This window comes from Barbus barbus (genome assembly GCF_936440315.1).
Source record: "Barbus barbus genome assembly, chromosome: 45".
NCBI lineage: Eukaryota > Metazoa > Chordata > Actinopteri > Cypriniformes > Cyprinidae > Barbus > Barbus barbus.
The window spans coordinates 7,480,231-7,505,144 of NC_136723.1; the positions used below are offsets into that span (position 1 = coordinate 7,480,231).

The window sequence follows — 24,914 nt, forward strand, 5'->3', positions numbered from 1 at the left end:
TGCGGATACATTATTATTATTCCAGCTGGCCACATTAACACAGTGGTCAAATTTTTAAACAGGAATACATATTGAGGTTATCTGACAACATTTTACAGTGCATACTGAACATTGTCTATGATGGAACAAACTGTTTTAATTGCATTTAATTATTTTTAATAGTATAATGATTTCAGTAGCCTTAATCTTGAAATGCTTTAAATGCTTGAGCTCCACCTCTGTACTGCTTGAGATGATCCATTAAATTACATACTGTAATGTTCACAGTCATTACACACATTTTGACTGTCTCCTCCTCTTACAGGTGGTTTTGATGTGGACATAAAGGGCTGGGGCGGCGAGGACGTCCACCTGTACAGGAAGTACCTCCACAGTAACCTGCTGGTGGTGCGCGCCCCGTCACGCGGCCTCTTCCACCTGTGGCATGAGAAGCGCTGCGCTGACGAATTGCCCCCGGACCAGTACAAGATGTGCATGCAGTCCAAAGCCATGAACGAGGCCTCGCACGGCCAGCTGGGCATGCTGCTCTTCAGACACGAGATCGAGGCGCACCTCCGCAAACAGAAGCAGCGGAGCGGAGCTAAAAAAGCTTGATGGATGTTACCTCTTCTGTATATGCTCTTAAAGGGACAGTTCACCCAAAAATGAAACATTCTGTCTTTATTTACGAAGCCTCATGACATTTGACTTTGTTTGTTCTGTGGAAGCAGAGCTCTGGTGGGTTTTTCACTGTTTTTATGGTGAATATAGACTGAAGCTTTGAGAAAGCACCATAAAATCATTAAAAAGTAGTCCACATTAAGCCCAGTAATATGTTAATGAGAAAAGTTTTGAAGATTTGAATCTTTTTATTGAATCACATCACAGAACCAGTTTGAATGATTCGTTCATGAATCAGATTGAGCTGTGATTTTATTTTTTCTGTTTTTCTGTTTGTATTGGTTTAGAAGTCCTGGAATATAGTATAAAATAAGTATACTGCCATCTAAATCTTTTTGAAACAATTCTGATTTTTAAAATGTTTTTGAAAGAAGTCTCTTGTGCTTACCAAGTCTCCATTTATTTGATTAAAAATACAGTAAAATACATAATGTTACAAAAGATTTATATTTCAAATAAATGCTGTTCGTTGAATTTTCTATTCATCAAAAAGTTCTGAAAAAAATTTATCAGGGCTTCCACAAATATATTAAGGAGCAAAAACAGCTTCCGCATTGATAATAATAAGAACCATTATTAATAATTTAGCACCAATAATAATTGACAATAACTGAGAACCAAATCAGCATATTATTATTATTTCTGAAGGATCACGTGACACTGAAAACTGGAGAAATTATGCTGAAAATGACCATTTTTACTGTATTTTTTATCAAACAAATTCAGCCTCGATGAGCATAAGAGCTTTCTTATTATTACTGTAATCGCATGGAAAAGAGCATCCTGTACATTCTTCAGAATTCTCCTTTTATGTTTCACTGACGAAGGAAAGTAATTGGGTTTGGCATGACACACTGTAAAAAAAAAAAAAAAAGTTGAGCCAACCTAAAATTCTAAGGGAACCAGCTTCAGCAGATTTTTGAGTTCTCTCAACTTATTTTTGTAGGAGATTCGTCAACTTTTTGTTGTATAAACTTAAATCAACAAGTTGAGAAAACTCAAAAATCTGCTGAAGCGGGTTGCCTTAACTTTTATTTTTTACAGTGCAGGGCGAGTAATTCATTTATGTTATGCATGAGAGGGTAAGTGAAGAAATGATACAGTACTGCCTTCAGTGAAGAGCCGGTTTTAGTCAAACCTGACACCACACACATCTGCGAACCCAAACACTGAGATAACCAAGAGACGCCACATGAACAGAGCAGCAGACATTCCCTCAAGACAAGATAGTCATGTGTGGGTGTGCAGTAAAGGACCTTCAAGTCTCTTTGGAGTGATACAGTATTATAGAGATGCAGCACATGCTTTCAGAAAGCATTCTGTACTATACTAACTGCTACAAATGACATTTAGACAAGACTTTGTTTCAGGTTTGTTTGTTTTTTTGCCTTATTGCGGTTAATGCATAACGTAGGTACGTAATTTCTTAATTGTGAATCGATGAGCGAGAAGATGATTGAGGGCTTTAATGCATGTATCCAGACAACTGTGTTGACAGTTCATTTGACGAGTGGTTCAGAGAACTGCAATTCATTTTATTACCCTTGATTTATTAATGTTGTATTTGTCAAAATGATGCGTGACTTGATGCTTTCACAGTTATATACTCATAACACAACACATCAGTTATAATTGGTTTTAAAGGAAAATCAAATTCTAATTCTGAATTTAAAGAGAGAAATTGTAATATGTGAGTGATATTTGAAAAGAGTGTCATGAGTGCTGAAGATTAACAGTATTTGTTAGAGGGTTCATTTAAGTGACGCTTCCAAATACTTATATTTGTGCACAATTTATAATCTTCCAATTTAGTTTAATTGTATTGCAGTTCAGGCAGGGTACAAGCATGTCAGGTATATAAAAGACTTCAGGGTGCAAAGCACTCTGTTTTTCTCCTACTGCTGTGTAGAATAGTTTAATATGATTATTTATTGGGGGACAGGATTTTTATTTTATTTTTAATTTTTTTTACTTCACCCCCAACCTCAAAGTTTGTATGTTTATGTGTTCTTTAAATATTTTGTTTTTCAACGAATTCTCTCTGATTTATTGTAACTGAAAATTCATTTAGACTTTTTTTGAGGACAAAACTGAATAAAACGAAGGGAAAAAACCCTGATTTTCATACGTCATTATTTACTATAAACACCATCGACTACGAATGAAAATGATTTGTGCAGACTTTACCACTAGATGGCAGTATAGTATTATTAATTTAAATCTTCCTGATCTCTGCACTTTTAGTTTCTGTTTGGCTTGCCATGATGATATGTATTGTGATTTTTGAACATTTTTAACAATACACTAATTATTTTAATTTTATATATATTTTACCGATCTCATATGACATTGTTTGTAAAGAACACCACTAAATGGCTCAATAAACTAAAGATAAATTTAAATAGTCATGATAAAGCTGCATAAGTTTGATAGGACACTCAAATTGTGTCATGAATGACATTTAAGTATCTATGATTAGCATTTTTTTAATTAAAAACTACATGTTCAAAATATAAAACACTACTTTCCTATAAAACGCTGCTTTTTTAATTTCTTGTATATTTCTGTTATTAAATTATTGCATTATTTATTCTTACATAGCCTACTTTAAACATTGTCTCACGAGCTTCTGACACTAATTAATATTAAAAACTACAATAAACTAATATATATATATTGTATCAAATGTTTTTCATATTAATTAGAAAAAAGTTTTATTTGTTTGAAAAGTAGTTTTCTCAGGTAGTCATGATATAGATGTAATTCTATATGCGTACGGGGGGCGTGGTCACGGTGGGCGTGGCTTATACAGAGAGGCACGCGATTGGCTGAGATGACAGCTAGCAGAAGCTCAGTAGTGTGGAGTCGGAAGACACTCGAGTCTATTTAATCGGACCACCGGCGAGTCATCGCTTATTCTTAACCTCACGCGTTGAAATGGTGATTTTATCTAAGGAACTACAAGCAAACGGCTCGCTCTGCCTCCTCTCCGGCTGATTATTAGTCGCAGTCAATGTTATTAAAGAGTGTTTGCGCTGGTCATTTCTCTCTCAGTAGACCACTAGAGGTCTGTTTACACTGAGGACGCCTTAAATTAAGCCTTTATCTCCATAACTGACCACAGAAGGACACTGACACCATGTTTGAAACCAGAGGAATCCCCTTTATATTGCTTGACATTGCGTGCCTAATACTCGGTAAGCATTATTTTAAGTAGTCTTGATTGTATTTTCTGAATTGATATGGATATATTGTCTCGACTCTGGCGTTAATATGTGTTATACAGAAAGATATTAATATATAAATATACCAAAGGCGTATCTGGACGTGTCAGCTGTTTTAGATGCATGTTGCCTTGCATGTTATTTAATTGCATGGGATTCAACATTGCAGCAATGGTACTGACATATTAACCACATACGACATAGTGCGTACTGAGCCTACTTGCCTTTATCTGCATGCCTTATCAAAGATTCCGTGATAATAGGGCGTCACCTTTTCTGCAGAGAGTCTATTATGCATAACAATGACTCAGAGTATAAGGGAATACACGTAACATCGCTGCAAGTCATTAAAAAATCCCACGAGAAACCCTACAGCTTTTCTTAAACAGCAGCCCATGAACTCTACTCTAATATAGGCTATATATATATGTGTGTGTGTGTATATTTATTTATATATAGCCTATATTAGAGTGGAGTTTCTGGGATATATATATATATGTAGGCGGGGCTAGTTGTTACGATTTTAAACCCAGCAAATATATATATTATAATGTATTTTTCTGTATAACAACATAAATTAAAGTCTTAGTTAAAAAAAAATGATTGTCTATTAGAAAGATTGATTGAACACACCTACTGTGACAACATGCCCCAACAGCAGATCATGCTGCCACACTATAAGGGGTAAGTTGTCACAGAGTCAGACTGAAAAAAGATAAAAGGTAACGTTTAAAATGATCATATATTTGTTTTAACTAACAAATATTATAGTCGGTTTCTGACATATACGTATGACACCTTCCTTGGGGCATTTATGAAAATATCCCAATGTGAAAACTCCATTATAATGCATAATAATGTGATTTATTCCTATGAAGTTGTTGTTGATATTATTATTATTATTATTATAAATCTTTATCCAAAAATTAACAAATGACTGAACAAGTCTTGTAAATTCTTTGGTCGAGATATGAGGGAACCCTGTGATTTAATGAACGATTATATGCTGAATCTAGTTGTTCCCCAATAATCCCTGCTCAGTCCTACAGCATTTACGATGGACGTTTTGATCTGTATTTATCTTGGAATTTTCCGTGCACTGGGGGAACGTTTTTAATGTTTTCAAGTTTTTACACAGGGAACAAACAGATTGGACTTTCCACAAAGTAACCATGAGTCACTTTCATATGATGGCTTTTTGTTCTTGTTCTTTGATAATTGTGCCAAGATGGAGGAATGATTTAAGCCGAATTTTAGTGTTTTAGAAGTATTTTAAGTGTAATGAAGTATAATATCCCAACTAGAGTTTGTATTGTGGTAGTATTGGCCATTTATAACACATGCTGGTCATTTCTCTCATATTCAGAAGTGGCTCACAATTATGACTGTCAAGCAGATACTCATATGTCACGAGCCTTCCTTGATTTTCATTTGCAAATGCATATTTGCATACCACCGGTACCACTTAAACACAGACTATGAGAATACACAGAGGAGTTGTTCCATACTGATGGTTTGAACCCAAAGGCTTTCCTAATTATGTTTGTTTTGGCATTTGAATTACAATGGGGCTTCATTGGGGCAAAGAGCAATTCAGCTGTAACTCAATCCAGCTCTTCCTTCTTTCAGGCTTGAGCAGCCAGCTTTATCTATACGTGTGCGCATGTCACATGCACTCAGCATCAGTAACAGACCCATAGTCTTTTCCTGGGAAGGGAGCCTCAAGCTCTATGAATGAGGGTTTGTGTTGTTTTCCAATTAGGCTTTGCAACAGCAGCAACAATAGGCTGAGGCTTTAGAGGATTCAAAGTTTATATACATGCTCTCATGTTAGACTTTACACCGTCAGGTTACATTAGTGCAATATGGGATAGAAAAAGTCACATTAGTGTCAGCTAAAATTTAAGAGGCTGTATGTGACACAAGCAATGTGTCGGGATTGAGTGCAATAAGAAAGGATGACAATAAGTGTAATTAAGAGTTTGAAGCATGATTAATTTAACCCTTGATTTTGGGAGATTGATGATGAAATGGTGCTAATTTCTTTAGTCCTATCAATTAGTTCATTCAAAAAAATGCATATATATATATATATATAGAGGTCAGGATGACACAACTGTTTTGATATCAGTTTACAAAAATAATCTTTAGTAATTAATAATAATGTAATCCTTTTTAGGAAGGTTTTTTTTCTTCTTTTCTGTCATCTTTTTAGGTGCTTCACTGCTTTTTAATATTTGAAAAACCTTTGTTCACCAAAATCACTGTCATGTGGTGCGACCATGTAGAAATATGCAGAAAAAAGAAAAACTAAACCTAAACATTGACCTTTTGTTAAACTGTCATCAGACACCATAGTTTACATATGGCAATTTAAAATAACAGTTATTCAAAGTCACAATCTATGGCAGCACCTGTCAGGTGTCCTTTCTGAACAAGCTTTGTCATTATAAATGCACAGCCGTTATGTCATTTTTATCTCTTAGGTGGCAGCAGCCATTCATCAACATTGGAAAACCAGCCCTTGCATTTAATTGGTTGGTGGACCCTTTATCAACTTGTTAACCCAATGTTAACCATTCTTCACCTACAGCTGGCCTCCCGCTTGCAGCGTTTAACCTGGGTAAAATCAAACCGTATCAGCGGGGCTTTTTCTGTAATGATGAGAGCATCAGCTATCCCTTCCACACCAGCACAGTCACCTCCACAGTGCTCTACACAGTGGGCTTCACGCTTCCCATATGTAGTGTAAGTAATCCCAGATAGCAACACACAAGACATGCCCAGCGTCTTCCCTCACAAGTCTGTAATGCGCTCAAGCTTGTTTTGAAGGGTATATGGCAATTCATCTTGAGAGTTTAATGGTCCGTTGCAGTCACAGGATGTGGCCCTTCATTTTGAACGAACAAATAGACACCGAAGAGCAGCTGTTTCAACATGACTCCTCACCACCGAACAGGTGCAAAATGTAATTGCAAGAGAGCTTTATTAGGTGGATTGAAAGCAGCTGTTCAAGTCACTTCATTCGGGATGGCATTAGGCTGTCTAACAATGTGTCTACGTTGGAAGAGACCACTGTTGCCCGAGGTGTCTACTCTGGAAGTGCTGGAGCTGCAAGCATTTATGCAACACTTCAGCAACAGTAAAAATTAAAATTGTATGGGTTATTTTGTAGTAGTAAAATAATATTGCACGAAAAGAGAGAGTTCACCCAAAAATGAAAATTGGCATCATTTTCTCAACCTCATGTTGTTCCAAACTTATAAGACTTTGGTTAGTTTTGAAACATAAATTAAGATAATTATTAATTAAATATGATTTTTTTTATTGATACCTAAAAGGTTTCTGTCCCTCTATTTAAAGTCCAGGTAACCAAAACTTCTAAAAAGATCAAAAAAGGTCATAAAGGCAACGTAAAACAAAACCATATGAATCGAGTGGTTAAATCCAAGGCTTAGCAAATCTCAAAATGAATATTAATTTTCATACTGTACATTTATAATGTTATGATGCTCAAATACATGTAGCGTTAAAAATATTGATTTTGTTTTATTTTTATTTTCATTTAGACAAAATAATTTCAATTTTTTTTTTTTTTTTTTTATATCTGGTCAATATTGGTTATCGCCCATAACATGAAAGTAATGTGTATCGCATATGTGTATCTGCCCTAATTATTACATAAATTGTCCTATTTAATTGAAAGCTACAAGTTACATGATGGTTTCTACTTATTTTCCAAGAAATTAATTCTACTTCTATGTAATAAATGAGGCCCAATGTTACCAGAAATAACATTAAACACAAGCAGAATGAATTTGAGAATTTGTTAAAGCTGTTGTCATGCTACAATACATATACATACAGTTAAAAACAAAGGATGACAGGCCAGAAACCAAATATCAAGCTGTCTCGATCAGAAGTTAGTTAATTACAAAATGAAAAACAGCACGAAAACAAACAAAAGAACTTTGACAAAAAATGATATTTCAGATGAATGGGGAAAATATAATAGATACAGTGTTGGGATAGAAACATTGCAGAAGCTCATTTGCATCCAAGCAAAGTTTTTTTTCCTTTGTGTAGGGATACTCTGGGCATGTTGCTTTTCATTAACTTCTTAGCCAAGGATGTCCACCAAGTACAAGAAATAGCCTTAAAGTAGCTGTTTTAGATTAGCTCAGATTTGAGGTATTTTGGGCTGGGAATGTATTTAAAAGCACCCTCCTTTAAACTACTCCTGCTGCTTTTTTGGGCAAAGTTGGTGGTTTTCATCAAGAGAGGGTTCTTGGGTTTACCAACCAAACTACAGAAACTTCCTGAATATGTTTAGGAAGGGTCACCGTTTGGTCACGTCTCAAGAACCCACGTTCAAGCGCCATGCTTACTTCATAGTTAATTACATAAATATTTGTATCAAAATTGTTTTTAAGACAAAATTCAGCAAAAAATTAAATCTAGGCCTGATGGAAGATATTGCGATCCATCTGGAATGTGATAAGAGCAGATAGTTGATATCTTCTGGAGCACAGATGGCATACTTTTTCCTCTAAAACATCTCCAAAAGTTTCAGCAATCCTTTCCATGAATAACCCTGTTTGACTTCTATCCCATAACCCACAGGCTTGAGAAAACCTCAAACTTCCCATATTGCAAGATTTGGGTTTGACCTCTATGTAAGCAACCCTTAGCTTCCACGTGCCTGCCAAGCCAGTCCAGGCAGCATGCAAGTGAAACGACCGGTCCGTGCTGCGTTAACGTTACACCAATGTTCCTAATGACTCTGAAATCCCATACGTTCAGCCAGCACATCACAGACCATGACAATGCAGCTTTCACCGGAGATAGAGAGAAGATACGGTGTAATTTTAGGAGACTTCGGTTGGCACTGGGTAACCTGCACTGATCCACATGACTGGTATCAGCTCTTAGCGGATTGAGTGGTTCATAGACTTCACACGCACACAAACGTCTCAGCAGGCCATATTCACTGCATGTTGGGTAAATGTCTTAATCCCTACCACATGCTTTGCTTCCATGCTTGAGTAACATTCATGACCCCAACAGGCTAGTAAAGTTTTTGCTGGTGGTGTCTAACCAGTTACCCTTCTTGCACCTTTTTGATGCTTATGTTGCCACTTTCATGTTTCTAACTGTGGTGGAGCAGCATTTAAGAGCTCTTTTATAACATAATGGTATGGCAAAAAAAAAAATTCAGAACCTATAAAGCCTTGTTCACACTGACCAAAGTCAGTGAGAGTTGATAATGCAATGTGGGTGTGTTCAGCAAATGTGGCGTCTACCAATGGGATTTTCCTTAAAAGTTAATGTTACTGTGAGTGTTTACAGTGTTCTATACGATACAGCGATATAATAAAATGACGCAAAACTGGATGGAAAAAAAATATGGAAAACCGTGTCAGCAACCTCAAGCAATAGCATTGCTGTCAGTTGTGAACAAGGCTTGAAAGACAGAGAGAAAAATGAGGATCTCACACCATCTGCTATATGTAAATGTTCAGACGAGATCTACTCGTCATTGTTAGCGTGCTGTTGAGTGATTTGAGCTTTATTCGACACGTTCCACTTTCCCTTGTCTACCTCAAAACCACTGGAGACGGAAAACAAAGCAATAAAACACTTAAACAAGAATATCCTACATAACTCAAAGACAAAGTACAACTTTTAGCAAAATTCAACCCCGGCTGCCACACCACCTACTTGCTAACCCTTTGCCCATTATGTGTTAAAGTAGAAAACTCAATGTCTGTCTAACTCACAGCTTTTCTTTCTGTATGACCACCTCCCAGAGGAGAACAACCTTTGCATGAATTGGGGAGAATAGGCTATGAGGCACTCCGTTAACCTCTGTTTTTTTGTTTCTCTCACTGCTTTTTTGCTAGTTGGACTCCCATTTGCAATACTCACAACACAACACAAATCATTCAAACGAGGATTTTTCTGTAACGATGACTCTGTCAACTACCCATATAAAGAAGACACCATTTCCTATGAGTTATTAGGAGGAGTAATGATTCCTATCACTTTGCTTACTGTAAGTGCCCATCTGTTTGTTACACTAGCATCTCACACCTCCTTCCCGTATCTCTCTCCTTCTCTCATTATGCATATGTTTGTTGCCTGCTGCTTTGGTCAGTTCGTCTGTTCTCATGCCAGCTTGAGAAACAGAACTTTGAGATCTAACCACAGTTCAAAGGAGGTACGGTAGATAGATGCTTAAAGGGATGGAATATCGAGTCATAATGAGTACTTTTATGGTGCTTTTTGTATTTTTTCCATTTTCTATTCTTTCAGTGTTGGAAAAGATGAGCATAAACATTTCTGAAAATGTATCCACTTAAAAGTAAAGAAGTCAAATGCTTTGAAATGACATGCAAGTTAAAATGTCAATTTTTTTTTAAGTGAACTATTGCTTAAAAATTAGTCGTGCACTAAACAAAAAAATGATTTGAACAGCAATTAACTCTTGTAACAGACCTTTACATGTAAGGCAACCAATGGAGTGGAAACTTTGTCTACTGGTCTTCTACCCACATATATTTTCTCATGAAAGCTCATATACCACAGACAATCTTGTGGTGAGACGTTTAGACTAGAGTAAGAGTCTCTCTCTGTGGTTACATCTCATAACTGTTTCTTTAAAGTAGGTTTTTTTATCTTGTGTGATAGCATCTACAATTCAGCACTGTCCTTTCAAGGGTATTAGAAACATCCGTATGTTTAAAATGAGCTTACCCATTATGGATAACATTTCCTTTATATTTATACACACACAGACATACACATCTATATAACCTCACAGTCACCCACGTGAGCTCAAAGCACATGTACCTCTGCCTAAATGTTATTAAAACATTTGATTTAGGTTACTGCTAATGTATATTTTAAGACTGCAGCATTTTATGCATTTCAACCTGGATATTTTGGAAATTCTATACTTGATCATTGAGCGAGAAGGTAATGCAGTATTGCCGTCACTAGACTGTAATTATGACATTAGAGATGGAAGTAGAGTCCATTCAGTATGTTGTACTGGTCATCAGAAGGACAAAACAACAACAAAAAAACAAGTAAAACATGGCTTGTAATGCAAACATGGGTAACTGTGATGTTAAGGACATTTCAACGAAATCCTTGTGATTGCTGCATTGTCAAGTGCTTTTTCTGTTTGATCTTGTCTTCTATTCTTGTACGTGTGGACATCCTTATTAGATTCAGAAACAATCCTCAAATAATATCAACACCACATGACTGGCTGTAACAAATGTTTTGACCATCTCATTAGAATAAAGAAAAGTAATGTTTTTTTGCTTCCTCTTCCATCACAGATGATCATAGGGGAGTGCCTTTTAGTCTATCTAAACTGCATCAAATCAAAGTCTTTATGCAACAGTTATGTGGCCTGTATCTATAAGGCCATTGGCACCTTCTTGTTTGGTGCCGCCATGAGCCAATCACTCACTGACATTGCCAAGTATTCCATCGGCCGGCTGAGGCCACACTTCCTGGATGTGTGCAAACCGGACTGGACGCAGATCAACTGCACAGGAGGGGCTTACATTGAGGACTTCGTCTGCACTGGGGATTCAACCAAGGTCAACGAGGGAAGGTAGGTAATACTCCCTTATAGGTCACTAGTAGTTACTTAAAGCGGTAGTTCACACAAAAACAAAAATTCTGTCAATAATTACTCACCCGTAAGCCGTTCCAAACCTGTAAGGCCTTCGATCATCTAAGTAACACAAATTAAGATATGTTTTTGATGAAATCCGGGAGCTTTACCGTGTTCAATGCCTAGACACGTTGTAAGGACATCGTTAAAATAGTCCATGTGACATCAGTGGTTCAACAGTAATTTTATGAATCTATGAGAGAAGAAATCACTGAATAAAGCCGTTTTTGTTTTCTTTGCGCACAAAAAGTATTCTCATAGCTTCATAAAATTATTGTTGAACCACTGATGTCACATGGACTATTTTAATGATGTCCTCTCTACCTTTCTGGACCTTGAATGTGGCAGTTGCGTTGCTGTGTATGCAGCTCTCAGATTTCATAAGAAATATTAGGGGTGCTCCGATCTGAATTTTTTAGGCCGATTGCCGATCACAGAAAGCAGTATCTGTCGATCCGATCACCGATCTTTTTAAAGCCTTCTTTTTATTATGTAGAATTATTTATAGTGATACTCCAATCAGGATTTTTAGACATTTATTCAGGGCCTGAATTTCATTTTTGAGAATGAATTACCCCCTTATGTGACTCTTGTGAGAGGGGATTTTTTAATTTTAGGGGTGCAGGGGGTATTTTTTAGACATTTTTCAAAAATATATATATACATCACCTAAATGTTTTATCATCCAGATGCAGTGCATTTTTATTTTTACAATCGTGCACAGTCAGCTCTATTGCCTTTTCTTTTGCATTTAAATCTTTAATTCAGCGCATGCAGTGGAAACGATCTCTGCGCTGCTGCAGACGCACCACTCCTGGAACGCAGGGCCGGGCAGCCGTGTGCAGTGTGAACGCTCTAATCCGTTATGATGAGCGCGGAAAAAATACGCACTGCAAACGGTAGCCGATCAATCTGAGCACACCTAAAAAATACCTTAATTTGTGTTCTGAAGAGTAATTAATGACAGAATTTTCATTTTTGTGTGAACTATCCCTTTAATGTGGGGTGCTCCTGGGGGTCACTTCCAAAACACGTGCCTCAAAGTTTCTAGTCATCCTGAAGACCTTGTTTAGTTGGTTCAAGTGTGTTTAGGAAATAACCTCTACAAGACGTTTGCAGGATTGGACACTCTTCCCTTAACAATGCATTACTGCAGGGGTGTCCAATTTTACACCTGAATCAAGCCCTAAATCAAGGTCTTCAGGGTCACTCAAAACTTCTAGGTAGATGTGGCACCAAACACTGCAGGTGCTCAAGGAGCAGAATTGGACACCCCTGCACTACTGGGTGTTTTGGGTGGAAGTAGGAATCCTTCGAATTTGTTCTTTAATGTGGTTCCATCCTGGAAACTTCCCAACCAGTCTAGCCTGCTGTCCTTATTAGACAAGTTTGTCCCTCAAAATAACTTTTCCTCTGAACCTTTTTGGATAGATGGGTCTGACAAGGAATTAGTTGTAGTTCTAAGGATTTACACGAAGGTGTCCAATTAGCAGAACCAGTTCTATTGTGTGACATTATCATTGCATTGAGAAGAAACTTTTCCAGTGTCTTTACCATGAACTCTTTTTGGGGTCAGTTGTCCACATTGTTGGCCACCCAAGCTCTTGGTGGAAATCTGTGGTTCACGCTGTAGTGGTCTCTAATCCTGCGGTTAGCCGTTTCAGAGCACGCAGGCTTTCTGTTTGGGTTCTTGGGCCAGACTCAAGGCCAGCAGTATCTCAGGCCCTCTCAGAATGCGCTCATTTAACATAGGTGTGGTTCCCATCGCTCTCTCTCTCAGAAGAGCATCTCTTTGGTGGTGGTCCAGTGTTCGCCTAGGAGACGATGCCATTTATAGAGCAAATAAAGAGGAGTAAAGGGTCTGAGCCCAGAATAACCCAGATCACCTTTCACACGACAGTGTTCTCCTCAGGAAAATAGTCTTCTTGATAGGCAAGCTAGTGTATTTGTGTGTTAAAGGGTGAGGGAGTCATCCAGGTCTAGGCATAAATGATTAAAAAATCTGAAGCAGGTCTGTGTTGAGTCTGTGTTGCCCTTTCGTTCAGTTTTATCCTCAGACACTCTCAGAATATGCAGTCTGCAATGCGTTATTTTAGCTTCTCCACCTCACAGATAATTCGCTTTAGCTCTGCTTTGTCTCGTCTCATGACCGGGTCTGTAATTCAATCAGCAAACAAGAACATGAAGATCTGGCCTGCACACTGCCCAGACCTTGTTAAACTCTGCTTTTAAGTAGATCGATATGAAAGGAGCATGTTCACAGTGGTTGAGTTTATGGCAGTTGTGCAGCTTGAATGATTCAAGTTTTATTTGGCGTCAGTCACTAGGCGGATGCTCCTAGTCGACAAGTGGCCTAAGCTTAAGTAAACAGGAACACACAAAAACCTGCCGGATAGCCAGACCATCCTCCCTCTCTGACGCTTTCCGCGCTTCCCCTGCTCCGAGCCCCGCTGGTCAGCTCGTGTCTCCCCCGAGCATGCCTTTATCACCCGGAAAAGGGTGTGTGTGTATGCTTTTTAAAAGGAGTGTTTAATGGGACAATGCAAATCTTTGCCTAGCGAGGGGTTCAGTGTTAGCATTGCATCCCACCAATTTGTCAAAGCGATTCTTAGTTTGTGTTTACAGATTTCCAAAACAAATGTCAGTTTTAACTAAAGGCTTCATAGTGTTGCATAATCACATGTCTACATGTAGTAGGAAATTAAACAGCCCTTCTATGTTGCCCATATTTTTTTTCGATTGTTTTTGTTGCAGACTCTCGTTTTACTCGGGACACTCCTCATTCTCCATGTACTGTATGCTGTTCCTGGCAGTAAGTGTCTTTTATTTATGTTTTACCCCATTTGTTAAGAGGATAGTCCACTCGAAATATAGTATTGTCATCATTTTACTCACCCTCATGTGGTTCCAAACCTGTATGACTGACTGACTCTGTGGAACATAAAAAGACGGTAACACTTTAGTATAGGACCAATTCTCTCTATTAACTAGTTGCATGTAACTAGTACATGAGCGTGAGTAAATTATATATATATATATTTTTTTTTTTTTTTTGAGGCAAACTATCCTTTTAATTCAAAGTTTGTTCCTAAGTGTATAAAGGTATTTTCGCACTGTATAAAGTACTGATGTTCTTGGGTAATCAGGTAATAATTGAACTACAATCAGTATTGCATAACCCAATAACAAACCAGACCCAAACTGGTCCATTAAATACCATCATTGTTACTGAGTTACTGGGAAATGGGATAAATATTTGTAGATTTTTACGTTTTACTTCATTGATTTTTCCATTGGAAAATACCCATTATCTGTCAGGCGGGGGTATATTGATTCAGCAGAGTAATCTTAAGGAGTCTTAAGATATCATTCTGCTGAACTTCTCCATTACAGTCTTGTTAGCAAACACATCCTACCATAATCTTATCATGAGAGTACAAGCTTTAAGGACATGTGGTTAAAGTTCACAGCACATTTGAACCCTGAAATAAACACATCAGACCTGGGGTCAATGTTCAGCAAAACTCAAAGACAACATTGAATTTTTTTAAACTGCTTCCCTATAATAAGTATTTGATTCTTAATCCTTTAAATTCAGATAAGATTACAAGCATTAACCAGAAATATAACCTAGAAATGATTCTAGAGTTTGTGTGCACTTTTTGGAGGGGGTATTTTTAGGGACGCCCAATGATTTCTGAGAATCTTTGCCCAGCGTGGGGTTGAGTGTTAGGATTTCTTCCCATCAGCTTGTCAAAGTAATTCTTTGTGTTTACAGACAAATGTCAGCTTTGATTTTAGAGTTTCATACTGTTGCGCAAGCACACGTCTACATGTAGTGGAAGTTAAACAGACCTTGTTTTGCCCACATTGATTCCTTGTTGGAAACTATCGTTCAGCTCAGATCACTCCTTCAAACCTTTAAATGAGTAATGATTTTGACAACAAGACCTGTAAGGTGATAGCATAATGATTAATATTTAAGCATAATTCACATTTCTCAGAAGCCCAGTGTACTGTCGACTAAAATAAACTCGGTTGGTTCCTGTGAAAGGAAGTCTCTACTTTGTTGAGAAGGTGGAGCGGCTGACTGTGGCGGCTTTGACACATCAAAAATAATTTTTGGTTCATTCTCTCAGGCATGATATAACATGAAAAAAGCCACTTCGTAAACAGAGGAAGAATTAGGTAGCATGGGATCTGTAGTAACACGAAAACACAATGACCATGTGTTAGTGAAGTCATCACGTGAGGATCAGCGAAGTCACATGCTGTACGAGTTCAGCGTGTTTGAAACCTCTCTCGCAAACAATGAGTTTGAACAGTCTTTTCCTTTCTCATAGCTTTATCTTCAAGCAAGAATGCAAGCTGAATGGGCACGGCTCCTTCGCCCCACACTCCAGTTCTTCCTGATCGCTGCCTCCGTCTATACGGGACTGTCTCGTGTCTCAGACTACAAACACCACTGGAGTGATGTACTCGCTGGACTCATACAAGGAGCCATCGTGGCTTTACTAGTGGTGAGTGACACAAAAAACAGAACAAACAAAAAAATTTCTGCTTGCAGTTCACCCAAAAATAAGTCGCTTTTCCACAACAATATCCCAGGAACTGGTTTTACCCCTCAGACCTGTTGCTGTCTGCGTTTCCATAGCAGTGTAAAGTATTGTGAAGATTAGGCAAATTGTCTGGTGACGAAGGACTGCATACGATTGCTCCTCCCAGTCCAGGGCCATATCTCAATACCAAGTTTGCACATTTTGGACTTGCATCCGTAGTAGTTTGGACTTCACGAGTTCGACTCGGAAGTGCAAACTCCCACAGACGGGACGATGCAAGTCCGGTAATTCTGCAAATAGAACAGCAGCGTCGTGGATAACGTCAGTCAGATAACGTCAGTCAGATAACGTCAGTCAGCTCGCCTTAAAATCATAAGTTGAGAAAACTTAAAAGTTTAAGGCAACCAGCTTCAGCAGATTTGAGTTCTCAACTTCTTGAATTCAGTTTATACAAAACTCAAATATCTGCTGAAGCTGGTTGTCTAAGTTCTCTCAACTTTTTTTATTTTTTTTTACAGTGTTGGCTACTGCAATTTCTCACTGTATTTACAATAAGACGAAATATGATATCAAACACCACTGCCTCTTTGTTTTCATTTAAACATAATAGCCGCAGAAATGTAGTTCAGGGAACATACATGCAATGAAACGAATTATTACAAATATTACGATCGTGTGGACCTCGCGTCTCCGAAACCGGCGAAGCACAGTTTCAAATAGGTGCTGTCTTTAAAACTCAAATCTGCGGTTTATTAATAAACAACTACATTCTCACCTGAAATACTGTTAAAACTATTCATGATACAATAACAGTAATATTTTGAGAATTATGCGAATAAATGGTGGTTAAAATACAATGCTGCGTGAACCAATCAGCATGTTGAGTGCCCAAGTCCCACCCCCGATAGCTCCAGACCTTTGAAAAAGTACTACCTCGTGAGCAGGGGAGGGGCAAAGTTTTACCTGGAACTTTATTTAGATCCTGGTTCCTGGAGACACAGAGTAACGCCCCCAAAGCTTTACTTGTCATTACTTCCTTGCCACTCCAAACCCATGACTGTCTGATGTTTATGGAATAACAGAATCAATATTTTATTTTTTATTTTAAGTACTATATAGTGCTCATCAGGGTTATCTTTCAAATTAAAATCATATTTTTTAAAGTTATTTCAGTTTTCCCATTTTCTTTAAATTAACTTGAAGTACTAAAATAAAAACTAAAATTGAAATGATAAAAAGTAACGAACTATCTATAGACATACATTTAAACACACAAACAACTGAATTATATAATTGTAAGGTAAAACTAATATAAAAATGGAAACTAATTTAAAATCATTTTACTAATAGGAAATCAATAATACTAAAATAATACTGGTATTCATTAATAGTTTATATTAGCTTACAATTTATTTGCTTTTATTAATATTTCCATTTTATTCAGTTTCAGTCATTGGTATTTCAAATTTAAAAAACAAAAAAAACCCTTAATTTATACTTTAGCTTTATTATTTAAATTAAAAACAATTTTAATAGTTTTACTTAACACTGAATAGAATTGAACAATGTCTATAGTGCTTAAATTTAGAACTAAATATAATTGCATGAGTCTGAAATTCTTTAGCTAAAATATTTTTAAAAAAATCGGCAACTTTTTTTTTTTTTTTTTGTCAGCTCCAGTCCCTTTTAATACACATCTAATTGTGTTCCATAGAAGAAATAAGTAGGGGTTTGAGTGACTTATACTTTCTGTTACAGTATAAGCACTAAACACTGACATTTCAGGCTCTGCCTCTGTGACTGTAAACCTCAATCATATCACCTCCTCTCACACCCTACAGGTTTTCTTTGTGTCGGATTTCTTCAAAAAGAAAGTCGAACCACAGAAGGAGGCAGAGATCCCACACACCACCTTACAAGAGACACCTACGAATGGAAATCATTATGAAAACCCAAACTAAGCTATGATGAGCCTTTGTGGATGGGAAGACCACTAGGGTGGAAACCTATGAATGTAACCTTGCTTTCTATGTTCTCCAGACGCCCCTTTTTGGGGATCTCTATATGAACTGTCCCACGTTGCCTTGGCTGGACTGCTTCTGCTGCTACCACAGCTTCCTGTGTATCTCCAAAAACTAATAAGTGTACCTCTATTAAGCCACAAAAGAAAACCTTTTTTTATCTGTATGAAAAAAAAGAATCACTATACAGACTTTTTTTTTTTTAATTAAAATTGTTAAAATTATGTACGTTGCGCTTTTATGATGGAAACAAAAACCCATTATGCTCGTTGACAAACACTAATAAAACAGTTGTTTCATGTAAATTCTGTCCTTTTGATGCAAAATGCAAAAAAAAAAAAAAAAAGTAAAAAATACAATAGCAAACAGAAATATATAAACCTAAGGATTCACAGGTAAAGACTGGCAGCAAACACGATATCCCTCTTAATCTTCGTTATACCTGCGAAAAACAAGAAAATGTGTTAGAGTTTCAAAACAAAACCCTTTATTGGAATAATTTGATTCATGTATTTGTTAGCTAATCTAATATTGTATAATTGGTAACATGCTAACATCCAACTGTATTAGATTCAGTTTTAACCTATATCCATTTGTTAGCTGACCAAATGCTTAACATCATGCTAACATCCAACTTTATTGGAACCAATTTTGACTCAAGTATTGAACAGATTGAATGCTGTTTAATTAGCTCAGCACCATTCTAACAGTCAACTCTACTGAAATCCATTTTGACCCAAGTATTTGTTAGCTAATTGAATACTATGTAATTAGCTTAACAGCATGCTCAAGCTAACTCTATTGGTACCAATTTTGAACAAATTGAATACTGTGTAATTAGCTTAGTGACATGGTAACATCCACCTATATTAGAATTGATTTGCCAACAATAACTATTGGAATAAATTGATCAACATTTTAATGCTTATTAAAACACCATGTTATTAGCTTAGCAACATGCTAAAGAGTCTCCTTTTCTTGTTGTAAATTAAATAACGAGTGAAAATACTGAACAGCAATATTGAGATGATCTTGGATTGTCGATTAGTTTGTTATCTTGCATCTCGCGTCCACAGGTTCTCAGAATGTGATCAATAATTAAATCTTTCCAAGACAGTTTACCAGTCAAGTGCTCAAAGCTGTCCATAATAAACTGGATACTCTTGTGCACGTGGCTCTATTTAGCTCAATGAGTCACACCACGAGTCTAGAGCATGTCTTACCCGTGGCAAACTTATTCTCCAGCTCCGTGTTTCCAATGGCCTTGGCTGCCTGGCACATCTGCCTCAAGAGCTCCTCCAATCTGCGCATACAGCGGATAATACTGCCTGAGAAAGAGAGAGAGTTAGTCCTCCTCGCACTTACTACATACCAACCACATATGGTCATTTCAGTGCTTGTAACCCGTAGTTTCAATGTCCAGTTGTATTAGCAATGTTTATTTCTATGAAACGTTTCTTGGCACAAGGGTTTTTGCTGGCATGATGTTCTAAGATCTCTATTGAGAGCAGGGCTGCGTTTCCCAAAAGCATAAGCTTAAGTAAATCGTAGACCCACTGAAACCAATGGAGCTATGATAAACTTAGGCTTACGATGCTTTTGGGAAATGTAGTCCAATTCAGTTTGAGGTGAAAGTAGGATGATAGAGAATAGGGGAACTTCTCCATTTTTCAAATAACATCTCCCTCACTGCAATTTATTACTACAAGTGTTTTGCTGTTTGCTAATGCACATGAACGCAGCCAAAATTTCACTCAGGAGCTGGAGCACGGACAGATGGGGGATTTTCTTGACAAGACATGAGATCTGCGTTTCAAAACACACGTCATGCCTCAGACACGGCCAAATCTCAGAGCAGAGGCTTCTGGGAGATGTGCTGAAAATACATTTTAAATCCTTTTATTTCACAACATGCCCCATGCTGTACTTGTGAAGTCAGGACCAAGTGCAACATCCCTGATTCCTAATAGTTTCACAAACTAATTACATTTGCTCATTTTTGGGAAACTGGAATGATATGAAAATAGTCTTTTTATGGTAGAATTAAATATAAGACATTTAGGGTTGGGCGATACGGGAAAAAAAATATATCAATCATCCATCTGCCTATCTATCATATTTATTTTTTTTCTTCCCTAATCAGAGGAGCCATAACACGGATCAAACAGGCACTATTAGATTGCAGATTCAAAATCTTTAAAATGTTAAACAAAGCAAAAAAAAAAAAAAAAAAGTTACATGCATAGGCATACTTTTCAATAAATTAATAAAATATGTAATTCTATGTACTAATATAGCAATACTAAATATTCTGCTACATAAATGTTAATTTGTTTTTAAATATTTTTTACAGTTTTATCTACAACATCATTGTAGATAAAGTGAACATTTGTGAACACAGTGGTCTAACGGTGTGCGCGCACCAAAAGCAAATGAATATTTGCATCACATTATCACTCTAGATTACTCACAGGATGTTTTCCATGTCACTTGCGTGAATAAAACCATTGCATAATGCACTCCTCCATTGTCTGTTACAACTGGACGTGTCAATAAGCTCTTTGCTGATTGGCTTTTGCAACAACGAGTCATGTGAATCTTCCGCTGGAGTTGAAATTTTTCAACTTGTGCAGAAGACGCGTTTGAGGCATATATCGCACGTTCGTGGCAATCGCATTGCCCAATTCACATAATTTGCGTTGCTTGGTGTGAATTCGCATCTATTCACGTTTTTGTATGTAATCTACTCACGCGAATAATTAAATTTGCTTTCGATGTGCACACACCATAAGAAACACAACTGGCTTCAATTAAATCACAAAAATATTGAAAATATTTTATAGATAAATTTGTTGCAAGATATATTCGTTACGAGTAAACGAGTACCTTCAAACACATCTGTCATTTTGCATATCTGAGAGAATGAGGAGCCGTTGGCCCAGGTGTAGACCACATCCATCAGGTGCGGGCGGAACTGGTTCAGGTACGTGTCCTCATCCACGTCCAGCTTGGCCTCTGCGGACACCTTAGCAATACGCTTGGCACATTCCTACAACCACAGCAGAACGCGTGTCATTCATGATGATACGGGATCAGTAAAGGCATTATTCTAGATGCTTTGCGAGTTTATAATGGAAGGGACATTTTTCAGAAGAAACACGGCTTCAGAAGACATATGGGGAACAAGATAAGGAAAAGAGCACCTGGGACATTCTGCTAAAATTCTCCTTTTGTGCTCCACGGGCTCAGTAAATGACAATTAGATTTTTTAAGTGGACTATTTCTGCTTAGATTTCTGCTTGTTTAGTAGTGGTTTAAACAACTGTGAACGGTTTACCGTCACAGCAACTGAAACTGTGAAATGACGCCCTCAAACTGACCTACATGTGCCCACACACAAACACTTCACACATAGTAAAAACTGTCAAACTGTTCCAAACCACGTCTTTGGAGGATCAGACTGACCTATCGGATTAATCCATAAATGCAAACAGTGGCAGGAGTCTAAGTGTTATTTGATAAACAGTGTGTGTGATAGTAAGCCTGTAATGTGAAGAATTTCAGGGTGGCTGACCAAGTCCTCCCTCCTGAACACAGTACCTGCATCTGTCGAAGTGGTCCAGCCAGCTGCTCCGTCAGTTTGGGCATCTCATTAGCCTGTTGATGGAGAGAAGCTAATTAAAACAAGGGAATGAAGGGACACTGGCAGGAACAATTATGCCAACTGGATTGAACACATAAAATGTGCAGTGCACTTCAAATTTCTAAACCTTGCGTAAAGGGAATGAGATCTGCCAGGCTTCATGGGAGAGGCTTTTAAGTTGCGAACACCGAGTCAGCATGGATGACGTCAAATAACTGTAAAAATGTGGACTGACTCCTTAAAAGCATACTCACTAGTGGGAGACAGCACAACCAATATTTTCTGGTAATGATGCATAATTATCTGCCGCAAGTGACACTGCTTGGCAACCATAAACAGATAAGACTGCATCATGTGACAAATTTCCATTTGTTATTAATGGGTTAATGACTAAATAATGTCATGTAAAAATTCACATTTATTTTTTGAAAGTTATTTTTATTATATATTCTTCCAGCATGCTTACCACATGTTCAAATACTAATAAGCAGTAAAGCTTCGTAATTTTGTCATAAGAAATAAAGGCTTATGCCAAGCTAAGTTTTTCTTTTCAAGAATTTCATCCGTTTATTAAGGCTGTTTTATTCATTATGATTTCAGGACACTTGTAGCAGATTTTTGACTGTGCAAAAAAAGAAATAAATACAAATAAAAACAACATTTTAATTTCAAAATTAAAAAAATGATAAGTGGTGTATTTTCATTGAGATCAGGATTGTCTAAAATCACATGTCTCTTTTAACATCCATCATTTTCATGATTTTGGAAAGTGTCTGTTTTTAATCTTTATGGGTGTTCATGGCCCTGGGCGACACTTTCACTTAGTTTCAGGGTAAATCACAAGATGCTTAAGAGCTCTCTCTGCCGCCTCCTGTGGAATGATTTTCCTTTCTATCCAGTCTTTCGCACCATCTTATGACAGGTGAAAAGTCTTTAAACTGACAGATGACTAAAGAGAAGAAACAGCTGAACTATGGCACACACAATCATGCACTCCACGAGCAAACCAACATGCACCACAAATGGCACAACGGGGTCAGACATAACACGACCAATGGCAATTTACTTTCACTTTTTGGTGGCACAGATGTTATTAACTTCACCTTAGTGGTCATATTGATACAATATTCGATATTTGATACACACGATATTCATTTACCATTAATGGGGAAAGAAATGCTTTCCACATAAAAATGTAAAAAAATTTAATTGCTTCCTAATAATATTAAAGTTTATTTTTTTCTGTATTTTGCTTTCCATTTTTTGTTTTGTTTTTTTGGATTGTGTGTTTTCAAATTTAATACAAATATATCATCAAAAATTGTGTCTAATAACATGAATTAATAAAACTTCAAACAATCTTCTAAAATGAAAACCATATAATTTAATTAATTTACAGCAAAACATTGTTTTTTCTGTCTAAATATATAAACTTAAAAATGAATTGAAACAAATTATAACATGTATACATTTGAACAAATAAAAAAATATTTTGGTTATATGATATTCCTTAAAAATTTTATTATTATTACTTTGAGAAGTACATTTTAATATATAACAGTAATATATTTCTGTCATTATTTCTTCAAGTTAAACCGAACTTTCATTTTGGTGGTTTGTAATTAAGATCTTTGAGTTTCGGTGTGTATTCGGTAATAGTTTTTCCTCAAATGAATCTTGTGAAGTGAATCTCAGCTCTGCAGATTATGTTTTATTTCTGACTTACTCTACATGCTTGAGCTACTTCCGACAACAGGACAAATGAATACTGTGTAGATAACCGTGTAGACAGCCTTAATGGCATGTGGACATGGTGACAGCCATTCAAAAGATTTGTTGTTTTATCTCTCCCGTTTCTTTTAGTTAAACAATGAGCTCGGCAACTACTGTCATCTTGTGGACAAATTAATTAGCGCCCAAAAATTCAAGGCGCATGTGTGCATAGCATGAGCGTAGCCCGACTTTCCTAACTGCACGTACCATACTGATGACCAAATTTAAGTCATGTGCACTACACATACCCTAGTGTAAACAAAGTATACTTAGAACTTGAAACTTTGGTATTGTAAATTACCTTTTCTGATTTCTTAAAAGCTTTCAAATATTTTTACACCAAAGCATCGTTTAATTTTTGATTCTGACTGTATATGAAACTGGAAAACTTCCAAAATAACAACTCATTTTATTAAATCCATTGTATCAAATATATGGCATAATATTGGTATACATTAAACTAATTTGCATGTATTATTCACATGCTTCACAAGTCTTAAATAGAAGCGGGGCCTTTCATTCCCTGCATTCATGACCATTTCAAGCCAAATACAACAGGTTATTTGGGCCCATAACTGTCATAACCCATCGACTTCTCTCATATTACATCCTGACCACATTTCAGCATGTGCATGATGATATTTTGGCCTTACATTTTCCTGGAAGACAAAGCAGCTGAGGAGCGCGGTGGCCTGCTCCGCGGTCAGGTCGTTGAACAGCCCGTTAAACACCATCTCTGTCAGTAACAGCTCATCTGCACTGTAAACACAAGAACACCACAGGATGGTTTAGGAACGAGCTTGCGTGTTGAAAATAATAGCTGCCTGAGAGTAAAATTGTTTTGTTTGCTTTTAATGCAAGTCTATTAGCTAGAATTGTTTAGAACAAGGACTCGTGAACAAAAAATAGTTGAACGACCATTGTGCTTATTTTTGTTTTCTTGCTAACCAACCTGCTGATCTCACAAGCAACACGGCCTTTCATCTCGATGACATCAGAGGAAGTGGCGAATCCCAGGCGCCGCAGCACACGCTTCCTGCACTTCAGCTCGTCCATCTGCAGCACGGTACGTGCTTTCTTTAGCTCGCGCTTTGCCGCTTTAATGTCGCCTGCAATCTGAAACACACAAGCACACTGACAGTGAGAAAAGACATACTTCCCGTTTTAAAAGTGTGATTTAACACATCAGAAACATTACCTAAGCATACATTTCCAAGACGCCTGTTCCAGGAAGAAACACCTGTCGCACAATCATGTAAAGCCTTAAATGTTTCCATAAACAAACAACATCTGTAAACATGCACTTGAACGTGTATGGTTACATCTTTTGCATGTAACATC

The 24,914-nt window shown here is 37.1% G+C and overlaps 3 protein-coding genes across 5 annotated transcripts in view; 2 read left to right on the forward strand and 1 right to left on the reverse strand.

Annotated features, from left to right (window-relative positions):
• The window catches only part of LOC306864146 (chondroitin sulfate N-acetylgalactosaminyltransferase 1-like), a 42,982-nt gene extending 40,215 nt beyond the window's left edge, over positions 1–2,767 (forward strand). Inside the window, exon 8 of the mRNA XM_079407884.1 lies at positions 305–2,767. Coding sequence (XP_079264010.1) covers positions 305–594 — 290 coding nt within the window. The 3' untranslated portion in view covers positions 595–2,767. The remainder of the gene's footprint in view (positions 1–304) is intronic.
• A 706-nt stretch (positions 2,768–3,473) lies between these two features.
• Positions 3,474–18,479, forward strand: LOC306864298 (phospholipid phosphatase 1-like). Of its 3 annotated transcripts, XM_079408233.1 has the most exons (7): positions 3,514–3,857; positions 6,371–6,421; positions 9,788–9,939; positions 11,234–11,514; positions 14,332–14,389; positions 15,921–16,097; positions 17,978–18,479. In XM_079408233.1, the coding sequence occupies exons 1-7, from the start codon at positions 3,800–3,802 to the stop codon at positions 18,095–18,097; spliced, it is 897 nt and encodes a 298-aa protein (XP_079264359.1). In that variant the 5' UTR covers positions 3,514–3,799; the 3' UTR covers positions 18,098–18,479. The 3 variants fall into 3 exon arrangements, with proteins under 3 accessions (XP_079264360.1, XP_079264359.1, XP_079264361.1); XM_079408234.1 differs by lacking the exons at positions 6,371–6,421; positions 9,788–9,939 and adding an exon at positions 6,478–6,632 and having other exon boundaries at positions 3,474–3,857; XM_079408235.1 differs by lacking the exon at positions 6,371–6,421.
• The window catches only part of LOC306864297 (exosome RNA helicase MTR4), a 42,222-nt gene continuing 35,599 nt past the window's right edge, over positions 18,292–24,914 (reverse strand). Inside the window, exons 22-27 of the mRNA XM_079408232.1 lie at positions 24,526–24,689; positions 24,227–24,332; positions 21,758–21,814; positions 21,044–21,206; positions 19,381–19,485; positions 18,292–18,599 (exon numbers count right to left, since the gene is read on the reverse strand). Of these exons, the coding sequence (XP_079264358.1) occupies positions 18,547–18,599; positions 19,381–19,485; positions 21,044–21,206; positions 21,758–21,814; positions 24,227–24,332; positions 24,526–24,689 (648 nt within the window). The 3' untranslated portion in view covers positions 18,292–18,546. The remainder of the gene's footprint in view (positions 18,600–19,380; positions 19,486–21,043; positions 21,207–21,757; positions 21,815–24,226; positions 24,333–24,525; positions 24,690–24,914) is intronic.

What these genes read in the sequence shown, in the direction of transcription:
- LOC306864298 (XM_079408233.1), top strand. Translation starts at nt 3,800, where the DNA reads ATGTTTGAAACCAGAGGAATCCCCTTTATATTGCTTGACATTGCGTGC. An exon ending in CCAGCCCTTGCATTTAATTG is followed by an intron (nt 6,422 to 9,787) that starts GTTGGTGGACCC and finishes CTTTTTTGCTAG; the next exon opens with TTGGACTCCCATTTGCAATA. An exon ending in ACCAAGGTCAACGAGGGAAG is followed by an intron (nt 11,515 to 14,331) that starts GTAGGTAATACT and finishes TTTTTGTTGCAG; the next exon opens with ACTCTCGTTTTACTCGGGAC.